Source organism: Octopus bimaculoides, chromosome 2 (genome assembly GCF_046866305.1).
Source record: "Octopus bimaculoides isolate indiv1 chromosome 2, ASM4686630v1, whole genome shotgun sequence".
In the NCBI taxonomy this organism is placed as follows: domain Eukaryota; kingdom Metazoa; phylum Mollusca; class Cephalopoda; order Octopoda; family Octopodidae; genus Octopus; species Octopus bimaculoides.
The window spans coordinates 129452147-129475574 of NC_142929.1; the positions used below are offsets into that span (position 1 = coordinate 129452147).

The window sequence follows — 23428 nt, forward strand, 5'->3', positions numbered from 1 at the left end:
GTAATACTCCCCATGGCCAGACATGTTTTTCCACAGAAGACTGAAAGTAAACAACATGACCTACACGATGGCGATACCCAATTCCAACCAACGCATGATGTCAGGACAAGGACACATACATATTTATATGATAGGCTTCTTTCAGTTACCATCTACCAAATCCAGTCACCAAGTATTGATCTGCTCAGGGCTATAGAAGCCGCTTGCCAAAGATGTCACACAGTGGAACTGAACCTGAGATTACATGATTGGGAAGCAAGTTTGACAATCATGCAATCATGCCTGCACCAGTGTGCATGCGTAAAGCTGTATACGCAAGTTGGTATGGATGTGTTTGTGTGATACCAAGTCCAAGAGAGGATGCTAGTTGTGAAGATTCATTACCAAAATAATTTCACCGGTTCCTGCATCTGTTTTCTTTATAGTGATGTCATTACTCTAAGAATGGTCTGCATCCTTATCAGCATTCTGTGACATGCTGTAAGGGCCTATCTATACACACAACACAGATTTACTAATGAGAATCAACACAAAAATAGCATGCATCTGCACTTGCAGAATGGTTGCTTTCACTGCCTCAATTTCAAAATGGGAAATATTTGGTTGATGTAAAACAAAATTGTTTGAGACTACTCAGTCACAGAATTTCTCAGCTGTCCTTACTTCCTAAGTTTGGCTTGTTATGTACTGATGTGTGTGTTTGTATTTTTATAATGTATATATGATTGTCTCTATGTATGATGTGTGTGATGTATATATATATATATATATATATATATAATGTGTGTGTTCTCTTTCTCTTTTAATTTGTGTGTGTATGTCTCCTCTGTTTTCAATCATTTAAATTCTTCCTTTGAAGAAGGAGTTGGTTTCTTACAAAGATACATTCTTACAAAGATACATTCCTTGGAATGTAAATAATAAAAACAGTGTCATATTTTAAACCTAAGAAAAGTCTTGCTTAGTTTTATTGTTCCACATACAGATTGTATTATGTATTTCTGTCTGTGTATGCACATGTCTGTCTGTCCGTCCATCAGTATATTCACTGTTCTGATATATTTTTCCAGTTTCTCACCTAAGGTGAAAGAACTGGCTTTGAAACAGAAAATCAGACTCATTACAGTTTAAAATACATGAACTTGCATGTGTGTGTGTGTGTGTGTATGTGTGTGTGTGTGCATGTTTTGGAGGTATGTATATGTATGACTGTGTAGGTATGCATGCAAGCATACATGTGAATACATATGCCCCATTTGTTTGTAGGTCTATGTTTTGACTTCTGAGACAGAAGTCTACATGTGCATATGAATTTATCACATGCTAAACTACTGTATGTGTATATGTGAGTGTGTCTGTATGTATATATATATATATATATGTATATATATTGTTATTATTGTTATTACTATTATTATTATGGTGGTGAGCTGGCAGAATCATTAGCATGCCGGTCGAAATGCTTAGCGTTATTTCGTCTGTGTAGGTAAGAAGTTATGATATGAGATTTGCATGCCAGCCACAGTCAAAGGCTTTGCTAATGTGTAGAGTAACAACATTGCCTTCACCAAATTATTCCTAAAGTGAGATCCCACTGGTGGATGACATAGCAGAATTGGTCTTCAATGGTTCTGACTTTGTGAAAGCCATACTGATGGTCACTGAAGAGAGAAAAGAGTTCACAGTGATAAAAAAATGTCATTGTTAATAGCTGTTGCCATTACTTGAGAAGTGTTAGAAGTGAGTATAGTAGGACAATATGTGACAGAGTTTGAAGGGTTGCCTTTCTTTGGAATGGGCCATACTGGAGCATGCTTCCTAATGCTAGAGTGTGTCCCCGTAGACAGTGAGAGATTAAACAGTTAGTAACATTATGTTCTTTAAAATATTTCAGAATGTCAAACATTCCTTTCATATCTAAAAGGAAAGAATGTTTTACTTTTATTGATCGTGTTTTTCTATTCCATATACAATATTTTCCATGTAAAATAGCAGAGGAAGAATGTTTATCAGTTATTAAGTGAGAACAAATTAACTCTTCAAATTCCTAATTTCATTGGCAAAACTGCCAGTTCAGCTGAGCTCTTTGTAAATGATACAAAGTATGATAAGTTAATCTTTTACAATGACAGTTTATTTCTTCTTAACAAAAGGAAAATTAGCTTCCATTGCAACTTGTTTTATGTGAGTTAAGAATATCTTTCATCTATTACAGAATAATGCATAAGCAAAGTAGAGACATTCTTATTTCCAATAAGTTCAAGTGAAATGTAGATTAGGTTTCAGATATCACACATGCTAGATATCATATACAGGTTAGATATTAAATAAATACTAATATTAGTGTCAAGTTTCAGGTTGTAAGGAAATGGGAAGATCAATGGGTCAAAACATCTCATTTCTGAGTAAAATAGAAATTGATTCAATGAGTATGATGTAAATGTTTAAAAGTAAACATTGAATATTATACAGAGATACGTTGTTGTTTTTTTTTTTTACCCCAGAAATCTATGAAACAAAACTTGTTTACTATGTCTCTGCATATAGCATTTTCTTAATTTGATATAGAGTAAGAGATTATATATTTGATCAGTCATTTTATTTTACTAAAATTTACTTGAACACCATGGTGAGATGAATCCTAACGCTAACCATTACAGGTTTTGAACTCAGACCTAAGGGAACTAATACTGTTAACTGTAATCGTTTTCCATAGCTTCACTATGTTCACACTGAATGTTTATTAAAAGTAGTTATCACAGTTATGACAAAACTTATTAATTCTCACGATATATTTTTAAAACTTGACAATTCTTTTTAATGTAATTCCTGTAAATCTGCAGAGATTTAATTAACAAATTGAAAATAACTTCTGGTCACTTTCTCAGGTGCCAAAAGATTCTAATTTCACCTAAAGTTATTGTGAAATGTGAAGATATACCACTTAATGTCAGGTATGAAGCCAGCGTCTATTAAGGGATATCATAAAAGGCATATAACACAATATTAAAATTCTTGATTTATTTACACACATGCATACATACATACATACATACATACATACATACATATATATATATTTTTTTTTTCTTATATTTCCTTCTCAAACTGGCCAGAAAGCAAAATTGTCAAATTGTAATCTCAGCATTTTGATGATTGATTTCATTTTATTAACTGCAGAATTTTACTGTTAATAAAATTTTTGCTTTTTAAAAATACATGAAATAGTAAAGATATTGGGAGATTATGTAAAAAGAAATATGATTTATATTAAAGAATGTATTTATCAATTTTCATTTAATATTTACTTTTACTGTTATCTTTATGTAAAAATCAATATATTTTTTTAAAAGAGAAAATAACACTGTTCATATAGTTTCCTGTTATTCTGAATGTATTTACTTTTTTTATATATTATATCTTATAAAAAATCTAGTATTTAATTATTTGTATGGATATTCCTAAGATATTAACTCACTGCAGTTGATGGGATTTTTTATTGATTTTTGAATATTTATTAATGCTGTTGGTATCAGGGATAACAAAATTATGTAACACATCTTACCATAAAGGAATTAATATTTCTGTATCAAAATATATATTTAGCTTTGCTTTAAAATTATTTTTGTCCTAAAACCATACTGGAGAGAGGGCATCCATATTTGATAACTAATTTTAATCTAACTGCAGCTTAACATGTCTGGTGAAGTTAATGACACATGCTTGCTGGTCACATCGTAAAAGTTTGTAAATTTATCAAGTGTATACTTTTCAATCATTAACTCTAAGTATATATACATATATATTTGTCATCTACTGAGGGAAGATGCAAAGTTATAATTGCACCTTAACTGAGTGAGACCTATCCAATATTCCCTCAAAGTTGTGCATGTGCATGATCACACAGTCACTAAATTAGTATCATGCAACATCAAAATATTGCTGTATATTTTAATTTATGACCTTGTTTTGATAAACTGTGTGAAAGTTTGAATGCTATACACCAGTTTTGAATTTAGAATATTTTTGCTCAAAGCACCAAAAGTTCTGCTTAGTTGTTCAGAAAAACTTGAGGTAACATTGGACCCATTTATAACAAAATTGTATTTGTTCAGTTGTCAGACCCCTATACATTCTTAAGAGTATCCAAATTATTTTAGACTAAGACTTAATATATCAATATTTAAAGAGTTATAGGCTTGTATTATTTGGAGTAACTGTCAGTGGACAAAATGCATAGTGGTATTTCTTGCGGCTCTTTACATTCTGAGTTCAAATCCCACTGAGGTCAACTTTGCCTTTCATCCCCTGGAGATAGATAAAGTTATCAGTCAAGTACTGTAATCAATGTAAAAGACTTACCTCTCTCCTCAAAATTGCTAGCTTTGTGCCAAAAATTATAAAGAATTATTTGGGGAAGAATACAAAAATACTATTTTATTGTTTTCAGCTAGTTGGCAGTGACCATACTGAGCCATGTAAATAAAATTTATTGGCACTTTCTTTACTTTCTCAATGAAAATAAAATCATTTCACAAAAAAAAAAAAAAAACAGGTGCCTGTATATTATTAAAATATATTATACAGATGCAGGAGTGCTGTGTGGTAAGTAGCTTGCTTACCAACCACATGGTCCCGGGTTCAGTCCCACTGCGTGACACCTTGGGCAAGTGTCTTTTACTATAGCCTCGGGCCAACCAAAGCCTTGTAAGTGGATTTGGTAGACAGAAACTGGAAGAAGCCCGTCGTATATGTATATATATATATATATATATATATATATATATATATGTATATATGTATGTGTGTGTATATATTTGTGTGTCTCTTTGTTCCCCCAGCATCGCTTGACAACCAATGCTGGTGTGTTTACATCCCCTGTAACTTAGCGGTTCGGCAAAAGGGACTGATAGAATAATTACTAGGCTTACAAAGAATAAGCTCTGAGGTTGATTTGCTCGACTATAAAGGCGGTGCTCCAGCATGGCCACAGTCAAATGACTGAAACAAGTAAAAGAGTATGCAATATAGTGGACATAGTGAATAACTTCTTTTGTAGCAATTTCCGCATTTATTATGTGCATTTAAGGCACATATCTCACTGCTATGCAACATTGCCGATCCAAACATAAGGCAAAAGAGCTTTGTTGCCAATAGCAATAGTAGCTCTATGATCTTTCCCAACCTGTTTATACTTTCAGAACAATTGACACTCTGCTAATTACATCTCTTAGGTAATAAAAGCTATCAATTACTTCTAGTGAGCCATCAAGGTATTTAAGAGAACTTCGTTAAGAAAATAGGAGATACAATTTTAAAATTTAAAAGCTGAAATATTTTTTAACAAACTAATTCATCCTCTTTTCATTTTCTTTGCAATTCCAGAAACTGAATACTGCTTTGCATTACGCATCTTCATCAGGTCTGAAAAATTGTGTCGAGGTAAGGTTTTAATTTAAAATTTTCTTTGGACTATCTCATTTACATCCTTTTGCATCTGACAGCCTGAGTTGGCCAAATTTCATGGTCTAAGTCATTTCTTATTTAGAGTTACTGACCTCCTTGACATAGTTGTGGGGCTACATCTTGCTTCTATGTGTTATTTTGATACTGTTTTTTCAATGGCTGAATGAATTAACACCAACCATTTACAGAGTTTTCTAGGTGCATTTCATTTTGACACCAGGGGTACTAGTACTAAAGATGTCATTTCTATCTTCTACATTATCTCCATTCATTTATCATTGTCATCGTCACCGTCATCATCGTTTAATGTCCATATCCCATGCTGCATGGTTCAGATGGTTTGACAGGATACATTGGGTCCAAGGACTGCATTGTGATCCAGTGTCTGCTTTGGCATGGTTTGTATGGCTGGATACCTTTTCTAATGTCAACCACTTCACAGGGTGTACTGGGTACTCTTTTCATTGTACCAGTACTAATGACGTCACCATACAGCTTACAAGCCTAAGATTCCCTTTGACTGAGTGGAGATACAATAGAAAGGGAGATGACTTTATGCCAGGAGATGAAGGAATAAAGGATGAGAGAAGGAACTAGAACAGGACTGGTTTCTTGCTATAGAGGAGCTACATGGCTACTCACATTATAGAAGAGAAGGTGGAACATGCCAAGGTGGAGCTGAAAAGGAATAAAAATTGTAGAGTAAGGTGTCAGGGTGAACCCTGAAGATACAAGATCAGTAGAAGTGAGTGTGGGTAGGTAGGGATTGCGAGAGTATGAGAGAATGAAAAACAGTTAGTATCGGGGAAGGGGTGAATGTTAAGGAAGAACAAGTGTTGAGGGATAATAAGTAGAGAAGGTGGAGAAAAGTAGGTGACAACTGTAGAAATTGAATAGGGTTGAGGGCTGGATGTAGTGAATGGTAGATAAGGTTTCTCTGCATGTGTGTATGATTAAATTGAATTAAACACTGAAGTTAATTACTCAGGATTATTATTCACATGAAGACCATCAGTTAAATAGAGATGAAAATATTAGCAACTGATTGCAATACTTCTTTTGAAATGCAGTGAGGAGAGATCATTGTCTTAGTGACCATTATTGTGTTAATCCTTTTGGTAAAGTTGTGGGCGTAAATTGTAGATATGTTTTGATATTATTAGACCTCATTAGTTAACTTAGTGGTAATATATTTAATGAAGTGAACATTCAAAGTCTAATTAGAAATAATTAAGTTAGTGAAGAGGAGACAGCATTATCTTAATTACGAATATTATTTGGATCATTTTGGCAAATGTGGATGATAATTCCAGATCTGTTTTGGTCTTGTTTAATCTAATCAGCAAACCGGACTTGCCAACGTGGTAATTGGAGAATTGCTAAATAGGTATGAGCATGCATGTGTATAAATATGTACATGCTTATGTATATTCATATACATGTGTGTACAGAGCTAACCCTAACCCTAAGTCCGTTAATCGTTAATATTTTCATTAACAATTTAACTTCAAGTCAACTTTGAAAATCATTAATGGACTAATTAACTTCTGTTACATTTAGCTTCCGTTAACTCAAGTCCGTTAACCCAAAAATTTCATAAAAACCAGTTTACGTTAATGGATTAACAATTAATGAAGTTAACTTTTTGGTTAATGGATTAACGATTAATGAAGTTAACTTTTTGATTAACGGTGCCCACTTCTGTGTATATATTTTTGAGACTGAAAGTAGAGTATCAGAATTTATTAAGCTAAAAGTCCAAAACTTTATTACCCTGTGTTTCATGTCTCCAGTTGAACAATGAAACTGGTAATCATTAAAAGGAGTATTTAGAAAGTGAAAACAAAAGTAAAATGAAAATGAAAACTTATGTTTTGGCTGCATGTGTAAAAAGACATTTATATAGGCAGATAGATAGAAATATTTGATTGTTTGTGTCTAAACAAGACACAGAAAGAAAACAATGAAATATTGTCTGCATATATGTAAATTAATAAACAAGTAAACAAAAATAAATAGCAGTGAAATTCAATGCTGTTAACGGCAGCTCAGGTCATTCTCAGAATGTCAATCAGCTCAAATCCTGCAACATCGGTAAAAAAAGCTACAGAAAGCTTAGCAAAAATGGTGATTCTGAAATGCATTTGAAATTTGAATTTTCATTCATAAAATCCTGTAAGGTGATCAAAGTCAGCTTGCAACATGGCACCGATGGAATATGTAAATGGAAAACAAAAGATAAAATTGGAAACAGTCAGAAATTTCTTCATCTTCTGCATATTTCTTTGGAAGATGTGCTTTTTCAAAACTATCTAACAACCTTTTTGATTTATGTAAACATATACTGAGGATGTTGATACGAGGGTTCAAGATGTTCTTGTTCTGTTGTAATATATACAATAGGCATACTGGGGTGTAGGAGTCATCATCATTATCATCATCATCGTTTAACGTCCACTTTCTGTGCTAGCATGGGTTGGACAATTTGACTAAGGACTGGCGAACCAGATGGCTGTACCAGGTTCCAATCTGATCTGACAGAGTTTCTACAGCTGGATGCCCTTCCTAATGCCAACCACTCCGAGAGTGTAACAGGTGCTTTTACGTGCCACCAGCACGAGGGCCAGTCCAGCGGTACTGGCAACGGCCACTTTCAAATGATGTCTTTTACGTGCCACCTGCAATTTCGATTTCATTTGCCCCGACAGGTCTTCGCAAGCGGAGTTTAGTGTCTAATGAAGGAAGGTTGGCATGGGTGCCAGTCGTCGAATTTGGTTCGATTTCGAATTCGATTTCAATATCACTTGCCTCGACAGGTCTCCGCAAGCAGGGTTTTGTGTCATATATATATATATATATATATATATATATATATACACACACACACACACACACACACACACACACACACACATGCACACATGTACATATATATAAATATATTAGAACACATAGGTATGTATTTATTTATATAGTTATGTATATGTATGCACACACACATACATTCGTATATCAGTATTCATATGTATGATGACAATGAGCAAGCCACAACTTCAGTCACTGTCAACCTTTTCTTTGTAAAAGTTAAGAAATATATCCTTGACTAAAAATATTCAGTTATCCTTCAGTTTAATGTTAAATTTTTTTTATGTATAACTTGACATGCATATTAAATGATGAGGAGGATGATGATACACACACATATATGTAGTTGTCTAAGAATCTGTAAGTCAAAAAAATATAGGCACTCATATATTTATCAATAGAATGGGTATAGTAATCAAAGTGTGCAGTGTTATATATCCATTACAACTGATCTTACCAATTGGCTCCACACCTGAGACAGAAGAAGAATGTTTGTGTAGAGGTAAGGCCACATGTCCTCTTTCTGGCTACAGTAATATTGAAAGAGTTGTACATGAGACAGGTAACGTCAGAGGGCCCAAAATAGGATAACCAAATGTGTGGATGTATTTGGAAGCAACAGAAAGCCTCTTTAGAACCAGATTCGATAACTACACTTCTTCAATATCATGGAGAGATAAACTGTCACAACCCTGGCCAGGCACTTATGGCTGTTCAAAGAAAGCATCACAGAGTACAACATAAAGTGGAAAATCTCAAAGATGTACAAAGCATAAAGTACTAGTTATGTTTAACCTAGGAAAAAACTATATCATAAAATTCTCTGCACCCAGACATCTACCTAAACTGCAGAAGATTTTTAACCCATGCCCACATGAATGAAGGTCAATGAAATATATATATATATACATTTATCAAAAGGGGCACACGAGTGCCTACCTGCTAGAAGTAGGCACCTTTTGATAAATAGAAATTTTAATTCTATAGCTATCTAACACTATTTAACGCTTGCAACCACCTATATTGTTGTTATTATCAATTATTTATATTTACTGCAGATAATTATCACAATAATGATATCTATATAAATGTTCACATTTGAATATTTACTCCTTAATATATTTATATAATCATCATCATCATCATCATCATCATTTAGCATCTGTTGTCCATGCTGGCATGCGTTGGACAGTTTGACCATGGCTGGTAAGCTGAGGAGCTACACCAGACTTCAGTCTAATGTGGCATGGCTTCTATGGTTGGATGGCCTTCCTAACACCAATAATTAATGGGTGATTTTACATGCCACCATCATGAGTGCCTGTTGCATAACAACAGTATCTGCCACAACTACAATTTCAATATATATATATATATCCACTAGGATTGATCTTTCCAATTGAACCTGTCACGAGTATGCTGGTGGGGATGTAGGCTGTATCCAGATCATGACTCCTGGATATCTCTTCTGCCACACTTTGTCCAACCCACACCTTCAATGATTCAGTTCCTCAAAGCCAAGTCATCTTGGATCATGTAACCACTTTGGTACAAGACATCAATTGTAGAGAGGATAAGTTATGCTTTCCAAAGTTCACTATTGTTCCTTCTTGATTAGATCCAGGCAGAAAGTTTTTCGGTTGCTTTTAATATTACTTTTAGGGCTCTGGTCCTCCCTTTCCTCGAATTTGAGAGCTGTTTCATGAAATCACAGGCAAATTTTCCCACAGCTGCTCCCTTGCTTTTGCCTCTATGGTAAATAACTTTGGCTTGAAAGCCAGATTCTCTTATGTTGTTGGTTAAACTTGTGTGCTTCTAAGTACACAAGTGTCATGTGAATAAGAATGGACGAAACTTAAATTGTTAGGTTTCATCCCTTCTTCTTCACATAACACTTTGAGTTTAATCAGAATCACTTGTTTAATGAAAGTGAGTGGAGTACATTATCCAACTTCATACCACTCTTGTTAATGATTTGTGGGTAATTTTTCCATTCTGGAATGTCTGCCATGCATTCCTAGTCATCTACTCCATCCACTATCTTCCGATGATTTGTTGCTGGATGTCTTCCTTACAACTACTTAACTATGAACTAATAGTTATACCCATTATTTGCAGTCAGGAAAACTAAAGTAATAAGTTTATGGTTTGTTACAATGTCCTTATCACAAGTGTTTGGTTGTTGTTATGAATCTTAGTTTCACTGCCACTATCTCTATTAGTAAAACATTGGCGTTATTTTCACTAAAAGTAATGTAAATATGTTAGACATTTTCTGAATATGTTATATATGCCAAAAGAAATTGTGGTTTTTACAATTTTTGGCGGTACAGGAGGTAGTTTAGTACATATCTTCTATCTACAAATATCATAGTAGTTTAAGATTCTAGCTTATTGCTTCGAGGTATATGTAACATAAATATTGATTGAATTTTCTGAATTGGGTATATTTAATGGTTAGATAGTGAAGATTTCCAACAACAAAATTTAGCAAAATATGTTTACTGATATAACCTTCTTTCTTTTTTTTTTTTTTACTTTGAAGACAACATATACTTATCGCTTTCATCTGGTTTTAAATCATTCTATTAAATGAATAAAGTTATCATGGTTAGTAATATTGATTTTCTTCCTCATTTGGTTACAAAGATTTTCTTTCAAGTAACTCTTTGTTTTTTTTATTTCTAAGTATTTCTTTCCTTTTTTTTGAAATTGATTTATTAAAGTCATTTTCAACTCACTTTTGTTTTCATTGTGAAGTTCATTTCTTCACATTTTTAATTGGATACATTTTACTATTATTAGTATTTTAACAGAAAAGATTATCAGTCGTCTCACTCAAATTTAAGTTTTTACATTTAGTTGTCCAAAATTCCAGGAGCAGGAGGGACATTTGTTAATTCTCTTTCAGGCTTTCATTTAAATGTAGTTTAGCCACTTGGAATAATAATAGAGTTTTTGTTTTATCTCAAAATTCGGAGAGAAGACATTGCAGACAGTGTCAGCTGTCTCAGGAAATATAAAAAGTGTGTCTAAAGAAATCAGTTGATGCTTTGCATCATGCAAGCCATGTATGTCAATTGTTTAAACCTACCATAAAATGTCTATTAGTTCTTACTAATGTCCATTCTTCCAGTTAATCTTTTACATTTTAAAAAAATACTTTCACTCTAATCTGTATCATCAGCTCTTCACCAAAGCAAATTTTGCTCTCAGCTGATAGTTCAATAACTTTGTCCTGTTGAAGTAATTTGAACATAGCATGTAGTTCCATTCACTCATTTTATATATAATACTAGCAGAAATACCCGGCTTTGCCCGGGTTAAAGAGAATAATGAAATCTAAAAACGCCGTCTAGACTACGCATCCTCAACTGTTAGTAGCTACGATACCATATTTCTACATTAATAACTCTCCAATCCATGCCAGCATGGAACATAGATATTAAGTGGAATGCCAGTCTCTCATCTGGGAAGGCCTTGAAATCAATGTTACCAACTGGGGACTATGTGTCGCAGTGATAATAAAGGAGGTCTGCAACAAAATAATTTTACTCAACACTTTACAAGTGAATCAGTGGAGGCAAAGATGCGTCTCATTTACTTGACAATTTATGCACCACATTGCAGAAATCACAATGTAAGTATATCTGAAAGGGTAGTCTTACACTGTTGTACCGTTGAATTACAAATAATGCTCATCTGTTATGTTCGGGTTAAAATTCCATCAACATCAAAAATATATGAATTTTCATGGGAGTTATGACTGTTATGCATAGAATATAATTTCCAAATTTCATAAAGATCCGTTCAGTACTTTTGACGTAGTTTTGGATAAGAAAACAAATGACTAATGTGTGTGTTTGTGTGCATGTGTATGTGTGTGATGGGTGTATATATGTATAGATATCTGTATGCATGTATATATATGTATATATGTGTACATATTACATGTACATCTATATACATATACATCTACACATATGTATACATATACATGTATGCATATAGATCTATATCTATATATATATCTATACATATACGTGTACATATACATCTATATGTATACATATACATCTATATGTATACATATACATCTCTCTCTCTCTCTTTCTCTCTTTCTGAAAGTATCTGTCATTACAGTATCGAAATGTGATTGTTTCAGTTAGTGGAATAACGTGTACATATACATCTATATGTATACATATACATTTCTCTCTTTCTCTCTCTCTCTGAAAGTATCTGTCATTACAGTATCGAAATGTGATTGTTTCAGTTAGTGGAATAGTTTCATTTTTAAAGTGAAAGTATTTGACATGAGTATTTTTGTTTCACTTTTGACACGTAATACTTAAATAGTGGAGGAGATATTATGTTGCCGTGGGCTCGAACTCTGCAAGAAGTTAAAAAAATTTTTTGACTAAAACACAACTGGAACCCTAAGTAAGGCATCTGTAAAATTTGAATGAAATTGGTTGCGTAGTTCTCGAGTTTTAGGGATTCACACACACACACACAGACAGACAGACAGACACACATTCTCATTTTTATATATATAGATTATATCTACATTCAAGTCACAAGAGCATAGAATCTAGTCCTATACTTCCTGGAGAAAGAAAAACATAAATTTGAGTTGTAGCTATGATGGACATTACTACTGCTACTTTATCTTTTACTTGTAATGTTTAATGCATTGAAATGTTGTCATGCTCGGGTACCCCCTTGAAGGATTCGGCTAAACAAATCAACCTCAGAACTTATTTTTTGAGTCTGGTACTTATTCTATTCGTCCCTTTTGTCAAACTTCTTACTTATAGTGATGTAAACAAACCAACACTGATTATCAAGTGATGGTGGAGGGAACCAACATAAAGACATAGATATGCACATACCTACCATATATATATATATATATATATATATATATATATATATATATATATATATATATATATATATACTGGGTTGGCAACTAAGTTCCCGCCGTTTTTTTAAATTAAAATTTTTTAAAAGGTTTAATAAAAGACAACAACTAATTAATCAATAATATATTCACCCTTGTTTTTACAACTTATTTCCAACATTCAATAAGATTTTCAATACCTTGTTGGTAGAAATCACCCGATTTTGACTCGAAAAATTGATCCAACCATACTCTCAATTCTGCATCATTATTGAATGAAACTTCGCGTATAGCATTTGAAAGAGATCGAAAGAAGTGGAAATCCATTGGTACCAAATCAGGAGAGTACGGCAGGTGTGGCAGCACTTCCCAGCCATGCTTTTGAATGGCTTCCTTGGTCATATTGGCGATATGAGGGCAGGCGTTGTCATGCAGCAGAAGAACTCCATGCTGCCAATTAGGTCTTTTCTCTTGAATAGCCATGTTGAGTCATTCCATCTGTTGAACATAGAGTTCCGCATTGACCGTTTGGTTCCATTCAAGCAATTCATAATGGATAATCCCTGCCCAGTCCCACCATACATACAACATTGTTTTACACGGATGAAGATCTTGTTTCACGTGCGATGTTGCTTGTTTACTGGTGCTAAGCTCTCCTTACGCTGTTTCATATTGATGTACAGGCATCATTTTTCATTGCCAGTAATGATTCGGTAAAGTCATCGTTGCTTGTGTCCATGAGTTGTGCGGTGAGGAGCAAGCAAACCAGCAGAGATTGTGGCTTGTTGATTTTTGTTGTTGTCACTTAAAGCATGTGGAACCCATGCTCCATACTTCTGAACCTTTCCCATCAAGTGAAGATGCTTCTCTATAACAGTATGGGAGCATTCCATTTTCTCTGCCAGCTCCCTTGTCGTTTGACAAGAATTTTCATGCGAAAGTTGGTTTAATCACTCTTCATTGAACTAAACTGGATGGCCAGAACAAGGTGCGTCTTTGAGGTCAAAGTTTCCATTTTTGAACTTGGCATACCAATCACAAGCAGTTCTTTCAGCTATGGCACCCTCTCCATACACAGCACAAATGTCGTGAGCAACTTTTGCAGCCTTAGAACCTTGATTAAAAGCAAAAAGAAGGAGGTGTCGAAATGCTCATTTTTCTTAACTTGACATTCCATTTTAATGATCTGAAGATAAACAAAAATTAACTAAAATTAACTAGAAAAAAAAAACAAAATAGATTCCAAAATGATTCAAAAATAGAATTCTTGAAAAAAATAGATTCCAAAATTTAAAAACGCAATAAATTCCAAAATTGTTTTTTTTTTAAACATTTTTTTACTTCTTATATTTGGGCACAATGTCACAAATATGCAAAGAGATACAAATCGGTTGAACTGCCCTGGATATATTACTGGTATTTGTTAATAGATCTCTATCATTTTTAGTGATGGTTCCAACCATTTAATCAGTAACATTGTATTAGCATGTGAGTGGCTGAATATTCCTCAGAGAAAATGTACCTATAATGTAATTCTCAGAAAGAGCCAGCATGACAGTGTGTGTGTGTGTGTGTGTGTGACAAGGCTGGTGTTTTGAAGTGCAGGTATAATTGAGTTGAAGAGCTTTCAAACATTTTCTCTCTCCCTGATTTCATTGCCTCGACTGTGGCTATACTAGAAGATATCCATGATGCCACACAGTAGGATTGAACCTAGGATCAGAGGATTGTGGAGGCCACTTCTTTACTGCTCAGTCATGTCTACACATATATTAGTGGTACTAATTTCATTAGTACCAGAATTATGAAACACAAAGTTAATTCCACAGGGGTTTGAAGTCAGAATACAATTAACTGCAAAGTAAAATTAAATAGAAATTAAACCCTGCAGCTCATTTAAGTCACTACTTAACTGTTTCTGTCACTTTAATCCTTTAGGATTTAAAGCAATCGTATCTGACCCAAATATTCAACTTGTTTAATGTTCAAACTGGCCATGTCCAGTTTCTCACACCTACCCTATAATGTCATCATAAGAATAAACAGTCACATCATCAGAATCTCAATGCTATGAGATAATACAGGATTAATTCAAAACAGTGTGAATAAATAAGCATCACCTTTGACAGATTAATCTGAATGCTAAAGAGTTTAACATTCATTTTCGTAACATTGATAATAATAATAATTGATTGTTATGAATAATTTTAATAATTATCTGAATTAATGGCACTTTATTCAGTTCAAGGTAACAAAAGTTTTACTTGAGTAGAAATTCTTGAAGTGAACGCTTTGATGCTTGGGTACCTGCATTCAAAATATGAAAAAGCATGCATAGTGATTGTGTGTTAACCTTTCAATAATTTTCATTTTTAAAATGCATGAACATTTAGTTGTGTGTGTGCATATATATATATACACAGGTTTACCTATACAAACATGAAAAATAGAACTCAAAACAAGAGTATATATACAGGTGTAGGTGTGGCTGTGTGTTAAGAAGCTTGCTTCCCAACCACATGGTTTGGGGTTCAGTCCTACTGCATGGCACCTTGGGGGGAAAGTGTCTTCTACTATAGCCTCGGGCCAACCAAAGCCTTGTGAGTGGATTTGGGAGATGGAAACTGAGAGAAGCCTGTTGTATATATGTGCCGCCTGACTGGCTCCCATGCCGGTGGCATATAAAAAGTGCCATTTGAGAGCATGGTCGTTGCCAGTGTCGCTTGACTGATCCTGTGCCAGTTGCATGAAAAAAGCACCATTCAAGCATAGTCAATGCCAGTACTGCTTGACTTGCCTGCATACCAGTGGCATGTAAAACATACCCACTACACTCTTGGAGTGGTTAGCTTTAGGAAGGGTATCCAGCTGTAAAAACCTTGCCAGATCAGATTGGAGACTGGTGCAGCCTTCTAGCTTGCCAGTCCTAAGTCAAACCGTCCAACCCATGGCAGCATGGAAAGCAGACGTTAAACAATGATGATGGTGGTCTATGTATATATATTTATTTATGTCTTTGTGTGTCTCCCCCCCCCCCCACTATTACTTGACAACCAATGTTGGTGTGTTTACATGTCCATAACTTATCAGTTCAGCAAAAGAGATCGATAGAATAAGTACTAGGCTTACGAAGAATAAGTTCTGGGATCAATTTCTTCAACTAAAAAACCCATTAAGGTGGCGCTCCAGCATGGCCACAAATCACAATAAAAAATGGAAATTGTAGTTGAGGCCATTGCTAGTGCTGCTTGACTGGCTCTCATGCTGGTGGCACGTAATAAGCACCATTCATGTATGAGTCGTTGCCAGTGCCGCCTGATTGTCTCCCCATGCCGGTGGCGTGTAAAAACCACCATCTGAATGTGGTCAATGCCAGCCCCACCCCACCCCAACTGGCTCCTGTGTTGGTAGCGCATAAAAAGCACCATCCGAATGTGACTGATGCCAGTGCCACCTGACTGGCCTCTGTGCCAGTGGCATGTAAAAAGTACCCACTACACTCTTGGAGTGGTTGGTGTTAGGAAGGACATCCAGCTGTAGCAACATTGCCAGATCAGATTGGAGCCTGGTGCAGCTTCCTGGCTTGCCAGTCCCCAGTCAAACCGTCCAACCCATGCCAGCATAGAAAATTGACGTTAAACGATGATGATAAGCTTATATAATATTACAGAAAATAAAGTAAATCTCAAATGCAGAATAGCTGTGAATACAGCTTAGAAAATTGGGCAAGTACTTTTAGAAGATGGGGTGGGGGAGTGGCTAGCATGCCGCTACAGGGAATTGAACCCTGTACTTCTCAAATTCTGGCTGAGCACTCTGAACAGTTAAGCTAAGCAACCTCTGGCATCAAATACCATCTTTTATAATGCTAAATAATAGTTTTTGGAATGTGAGAGAATTTTTAATCTGCAGAAGTTACAATGTCTGTCCGTATGTGCATGTGTTAGTGAGTTCGTATTTCCATTCCTCTATGTATGCACAACATAATATTGAAGCATTGCAAGTGTTGCATACTTGGTGTTTCATGTGACTCAACCCAATACTCAAGTAATCCATACTAGTTAACAAAGCTAGCAGTTTGATGTGAGAGTTTGGGTAATGCAATACATTAAGGTTTCTGTAGGTGAAGAATATTGAATGGCTACAGCTTTATTTGGATGAATATTTTATTGTGAGGCTTAATTGCAAGACTTGAACAAATAAATTCTTGACTCTTTATACGTATGTTAAAACATTAAAGAGATGTAACATCAGGTCTCCAAAATGATGGAAATTTAATAGAGATATATTCAAGCTATCCTTGTCTCCAGCAATGATATTGCTGTTATGTTATATTATGTGATACAATATCAAATGTTCTAAATATTTGGTCATAAATTAAATTTTTATGAGAGAGGTAGTTGAATGAAATGGGATGAAAAATAATATGAATTGAAGATAAATTGTTATAAATCACTCAAGCTAGATAAATATATCTAAAATGAGATTTTCTAAACTGACCTAAGAGATTTCGTATTACAAAAAAGATGTTAGCTATGTTTGTGTATATGAAGTGATAGAAAAGTGGTATGAACCCAAACCAGAGAATATTATGGCAAATGATGCTTACTTTTTTTTTTTTTTTTTTTTTGTGCGTGTGGCACATGAAATGCACCATTTTGAGCGTGGCCGTTGCCAGTACCGTCTGATTGGCCTTCGTGCGGGTGACACGTAAAAGCACCCACTACACTCTCTGAGTGGTTGGCATTAGAAAGGGCATCCAGCTGTAGAAACTCTGCCAAATCAGATTGGAGCCTGGTGTAGCCATCTGGTTTCACCAGTCCTCAGTCAAATCGTCCAACCCATGCTAGCATGGAAAGCGGACGTTAAACGATGACGACGACGATGCTTACAGAATTTTATGGGATTTCGTCATGAAAATTGACTATCCTGTCGAAGCAGGGAGACTAGATATGATCATGGAAGACCGAAAGTACAAATCTTGTATGATTTTGAAATTTTGTGAGATAGAGTGCATGGAAAGTAAGCTAAGAAGATTGAGAAATATCAGTATGTAGCCAAACAGATGAAGATGTAACTGTTGCACATGACATAATGGCCAACATTGAAACTGAAGAGACTGAAGGATATTAGAATTGAAATATTGTGGGTTTGCAAAATGTGCTATGCTGAATTCTACAAGAATCCTAAGAAAGGTTCCTGAGATTTGTTGTCACCAAATCTCAACTTAATATCTCTGCTAATTGAATTAGCATGTAATAGCCTTTGTATAATAATGATAATACATTACAAAAACACCAGGACTTACAAGTGTATATAACATAGAAAAAATAGCACTACTAGGCACCGCACACATCTTACATAAAACACTTTCTATACTGTGAAAATAAGAGAGACATAACAAACCACAGCACATACCCAAGGCACACAGAGCTGTGCTCAGTAGTGCAGTGAAAGCATATGATAAAAATAAGACTACTGAATCGTTCATCGTTTAACGTCTGCTTTCCATGCTAGCATGGGTTGGATGATTTGACTGAGGACTGGCAAGCCAGAAGGCTGCACCAGGCTCTAATCTGATCTGGCAGAGTTTCTACAGCTGGATGCCCTTCCTAACGCCAACCACTCCAAGAGTGTAGTGGGTGCTTTTACATGCCACCGGCACGAGGGCCAGTCACGCAGTACTGGCAACGGCCACACTCAAAAAGGTGTTTTTTATGTGCTACCTGCATGGGAGCCAGTCCAGCGGCACTGGCAATGACCTCGCTCAAATGATTTTCTAACGTGCCACCAGCACAAGTGCTAGAAGGCAACACTGGTAACGATTACGCTCAAATGGTGCTATTTACGGGCCACTAGCATGGATGCCAGACAGCTGCTCTGGCAATGAACATCCTCAGACAGTGCTGTTAGTGCTCCACTGGCGCAGGTACCAGTCATCGAGTATGGTATGAATAATAATAATAATAGTAATAATGACTTCTTTATTAACTACAAGGGTTTACATTAAGAAAAACATTATGCACAGCACAGGAAAAAACAAAGAATGTGTGTTGTTGTGAGGGTTTTTTTTTTTTTTAAGTGCAATAGTAATAATAATAATCCTTTCTACTAAAGGCACACAGCCTGAAATTTTGGGGGAAGGGGCTAGTCGATTACAAATTTATTGACCCTTCAAAGATGAAAGGCAAAGTCGACTTCAGTAGAATTTGAACTCAGAACATAGTGACAGGTGAAATACTGCTAAGCATTTTACCCAGTGTGCTAACAATTCTGCCAGCTCGCCGCCATAATAATAATAATAATAATAATAATAATAATATTTATTTCTAATGTTGGCGCAAGGCAACAGTTTTGAGGTGTGAGGGCAAGTCCATCATATCAATTCTAGTACTCAAAATGGTACTTTATTTTATTGACCCTTAAAGGATAAAAGACAAAGCTGACCTCAGAATTTGAACTCAGAACATAAAGAGCCAGAAAAAATGTCACTAAGCATTTTGTCTGAGATGGGTGCTTTTTACATGGACTCACATGAGGTCACTTGCAAGGCAAAAATCCCTTCAGCTGGTTGGGGTGGAGAATTAACAATTCTTCTGTGGTGGACAGGTCTTCTTGAGTACAGCAAAGTGCCAGATATCTTGGTCCTTTGTCATTTCCTTCATAAGGCACAGTGTCCTGAGATCAGCCTTCAATATTTTGTCTTGTGTCTTCTTGGGTTTCCCTCTTCCACAAGTTCCATCCACTTTAAGTGATCGGCACTTCTTTATGCTGCTGTCTACATCCATATGTCTCACATGGCCAACCAGTGTAGTCTTCTTTCTTGCACACTGCATCTAATTCCTAACTTTCCTCTCAATACTAGCACTTTGTCTCACTTGTATACTTACATTGCACATTCAGCAGAGCATACTAGGGTCATTCCCTTCTAGCCTTCATGTGTCCTCTGCATTCAGGGCCCACATCTCAATAATAATAATAATCTTTTGTATTATAGGCATAAAGCCGCAAATTTGGTAGGTGGGGCGAGTTGATTACATTGACCCCAGTGCCCAGCTAGTATTTTATTTTATTGATTCTGAAAGGATGAAAGGTGAAGTGATCCTCAGAGGAATTTGAACTCAGAACGTTTTTCTGGTATGCTAATGATTTTGCCAGTTCATCGCCTTAATAATAATAACGATGATAACAATAACAACAACAACAATAAGAAGAAGAAGAAGAATGATGATGATAACAATGATAACAACAATAATAATAATTATAAGATAATCTGTATAGATTTGATTTGATCACTTCATTCTTTAGTTTATCTTTTACTTGAAACCATCTGTTCGCATTATATATCCATGCCAGTGTAGTTATCTCACGTTCACATATCAGATGTTTTCAATATTTAATCATTTCCTCAGCTTAACTTCTCCTTGCATAACTCAACATATCATCCTGAAATCTTTTCTCATACAGCCAGACATGATATTATTCTTTTAAAATAAGACTCAGAAGCAGAATATTGTTACTATATATTATCATGTAAATTATTAATATCAAATTATCTGTTAATCAACATGTAGCATGATCAAGGAAGATTATAGGAAATGAGACTATTTCCTGTTTTTACAACTGACAATATGAATGATATTTTCATACTGAATATTAGGATATAAGTATTGTTGAAAAGATTTTTATCAAAACCTATTATATGCTTTTTATATTCATCATATACTGAAATAGTGATAAAACTCTATTTTCTAGTCTTAACCTGAAAGAATACCACTATGTTTGTATTTGGTGTTAACAAAGCCCTACATATATATCACTAGATTTGCATTGTTGGCTTTCAAATACAAGGAAATATTTATATTTTTAATTTATAGAGATCTTGCCAAGTAATTATGTTCTGTATATACACATTGTAAGTTTTCTACAAAGAAAATGATCTTTCAATTATAGTAACAGTTTTCTTTTAGATAAGACTTCCTCCTTATTACTATTCTCATATATAATAAAACTGTGGAAAGGAAAATTGGATGATAAATTAATTTACTACAACTACTATTAACAGAGTTTCTACTAATTTGGGTGCCACATGCAAGTTAATTGTTAAACATGTCCTTCGACATAAGTTATTGTCAGGTCACTGGTTTTGCAGAAATGTTAAATGCTAGACTGAATAGATATTGATTTATTGGCTGTATTTATTGACAAAACCAGATAATGAGCAGTATGTATTTAGTTGAATTATTGTTGGGAGTCAGAGATTTATTAGTATTTTTAACATTGATATAAAATACATGATAAACCAGTTTGTGAAGAATGATTGTATTTAGGGCGATAACTAAGTTTTTTAAATATTTGTTGTCTTACTATACTATTTGTTAACATGTTCTCAATGCAAGGTAATTTATTAAGAATACATAAAAAAAAAGAGTTTCTGGAATCTCATTAAATTCTTTCAGAAAAAATAAAGTATGTTTGCCTGTGAGGAAAACCACAATTTCTTTTCTACTTAGCACTACTAAAAGAGACCTTATATGAGATTCTTGTTAACAAAAAGTATAGAAATTTCTATTCAAAAGGTAGATATATGATGTTACTTTATTAGAAATGTGTTTATGTTTTTTTTACACAATGTGTTAGATATCTTTGCAATCAAGATCGACTTTGTAGTCAAAATTCTAATAAACATTCCATGCACAAACAAATTCAAAGTATTTAAAAAAAAAAAAAACAATTGACACCTCCATTTAGTCAGGAGGACTGCTACCTTTTCTTTACTTTGTCTTGAAAGTTAATAGATGACCTCACTACTACTGGTGCCACAAAATAAGTACCCCATACACTCTGTAAGGTGGTTGGTGTTCAGAATGGCATCCAGCTGAAGAAACCATGCCAAAGCTGACATTGTGGCCTGATGCAGCTCTGTGGCTTGGTTGATCCTGTCAAACTGTCCAGCTCATGCCAAGCATGGAAAACAAAGAAAACAAACATTGAATGATTCTTTTACTTGTTTCAGTCATTTGACTGTGGCCATGCTGGAGCACCGCCTTTAGTCGAACAAATTGACCCATGGACTTATTCTTTGTAAGCCTAGTACTTATTCTATCGATCTCTTTTTTGCTGAATCACTAAGTTATGGGGACATAAACACACCAGCATTGGTTGTCAAGCGCTGTCGAGGGGACAAACACAAACACAGATACATATATATATATATATATATATATATATATATATATATATATATATATATATGAGGCTTTGGTTGGTCTGAGGCTATAGTAGAAGCCACTTGCTCAAGATGCCACGCACTGGGACTGAACCCAGAACCATGTGGTTGGGAAGCAAGCTTCACCAAGATTTTGTACAGTCTGCAATTTGAGGACTACAGACAAGAAATGGAAGAACTGAAGAAATTCTTGTAAGTTTTAGACATCTATTCAAAGCTACAGGTCAGCAAAATATTGATTTACCAATTGCAGCTGCAAAATTGATATTTTATGTTTTATTTCTGGAATATTTTAATTACCATTTACATTGATTCATGGCCCCAATTTTTTAATCATCTCTAAGCTCAGTTTATCTAAATTAGTTTTTAGTTTTCTTGAAAATTTTACATTAATGGGCCACACATTGCACTCACATATGTGACTTATGGATTAGCATGTTTTCTCTTACATTGTAGTTTGTTGTTATTAAATACTTTGAGATTTTCCTGTAGGAAATATCATCATCATTATCATTTTCATGTTCATTTTTCCATACTTAAATGGCTCAGACACGATTTGTTGAGACAGATTTTTGGTGGCTGGATGCCCTTCCTGCCACTAACCCTCACTTGTTTTTGGGCAAAGTAATATTTCCCATTGGTTGGCCATGTTTTTCACAAATGACTGGAAAGAAATGATACCACATGACTGATGTTGCATTCTCTTACAGTTGTCATGTAATATCAAGACAAGACACAAATATACACACACACAAACGCACGCACGCATGCATGCACGCACACACACACACACACACACACACACACACACACATGGAGGGGACAGGATTTTTTCATTTTCCTAGTACCAAATCTTGTCATGAGGTATGAATGATTCAGAGTTATAGTGGAAGACACTTGCCCAAGGTATCACACAGTGGGACTGGACCTGATACCAACAGTTTGGGAAGTGAATTTCTTAC

At 34.9% G+C, this 23428-nt stretch overlaps 1 protein-coding gene across 6 annotated transcripts in view; it reads left to right on the plus strand.

The window, feature by feature from the left end:
- The window catches only part of LOC106874304 (ankyrin repeat and IBR domain-containing protein 1), a 303299-nt gene that overhangs the window by 166689 nt on the left and 113182 nt on the right, over positions 1 to 23428 (plus strand). For all 6 annotated transcript variants that reach the window (XM_089338084.1, XM_089338105.1, XM_089338091.1 and 3 more), the window contains one exon: positions 5386 to 5442. In XM_089338084.1, coding sequence (XP_089194210.1) covers positions 5386 to 5442 — 57 coding nt within the window. The remainder of the gene's footprint in view (positions 1 to 5385; positions 5443 to 23428) is intronic.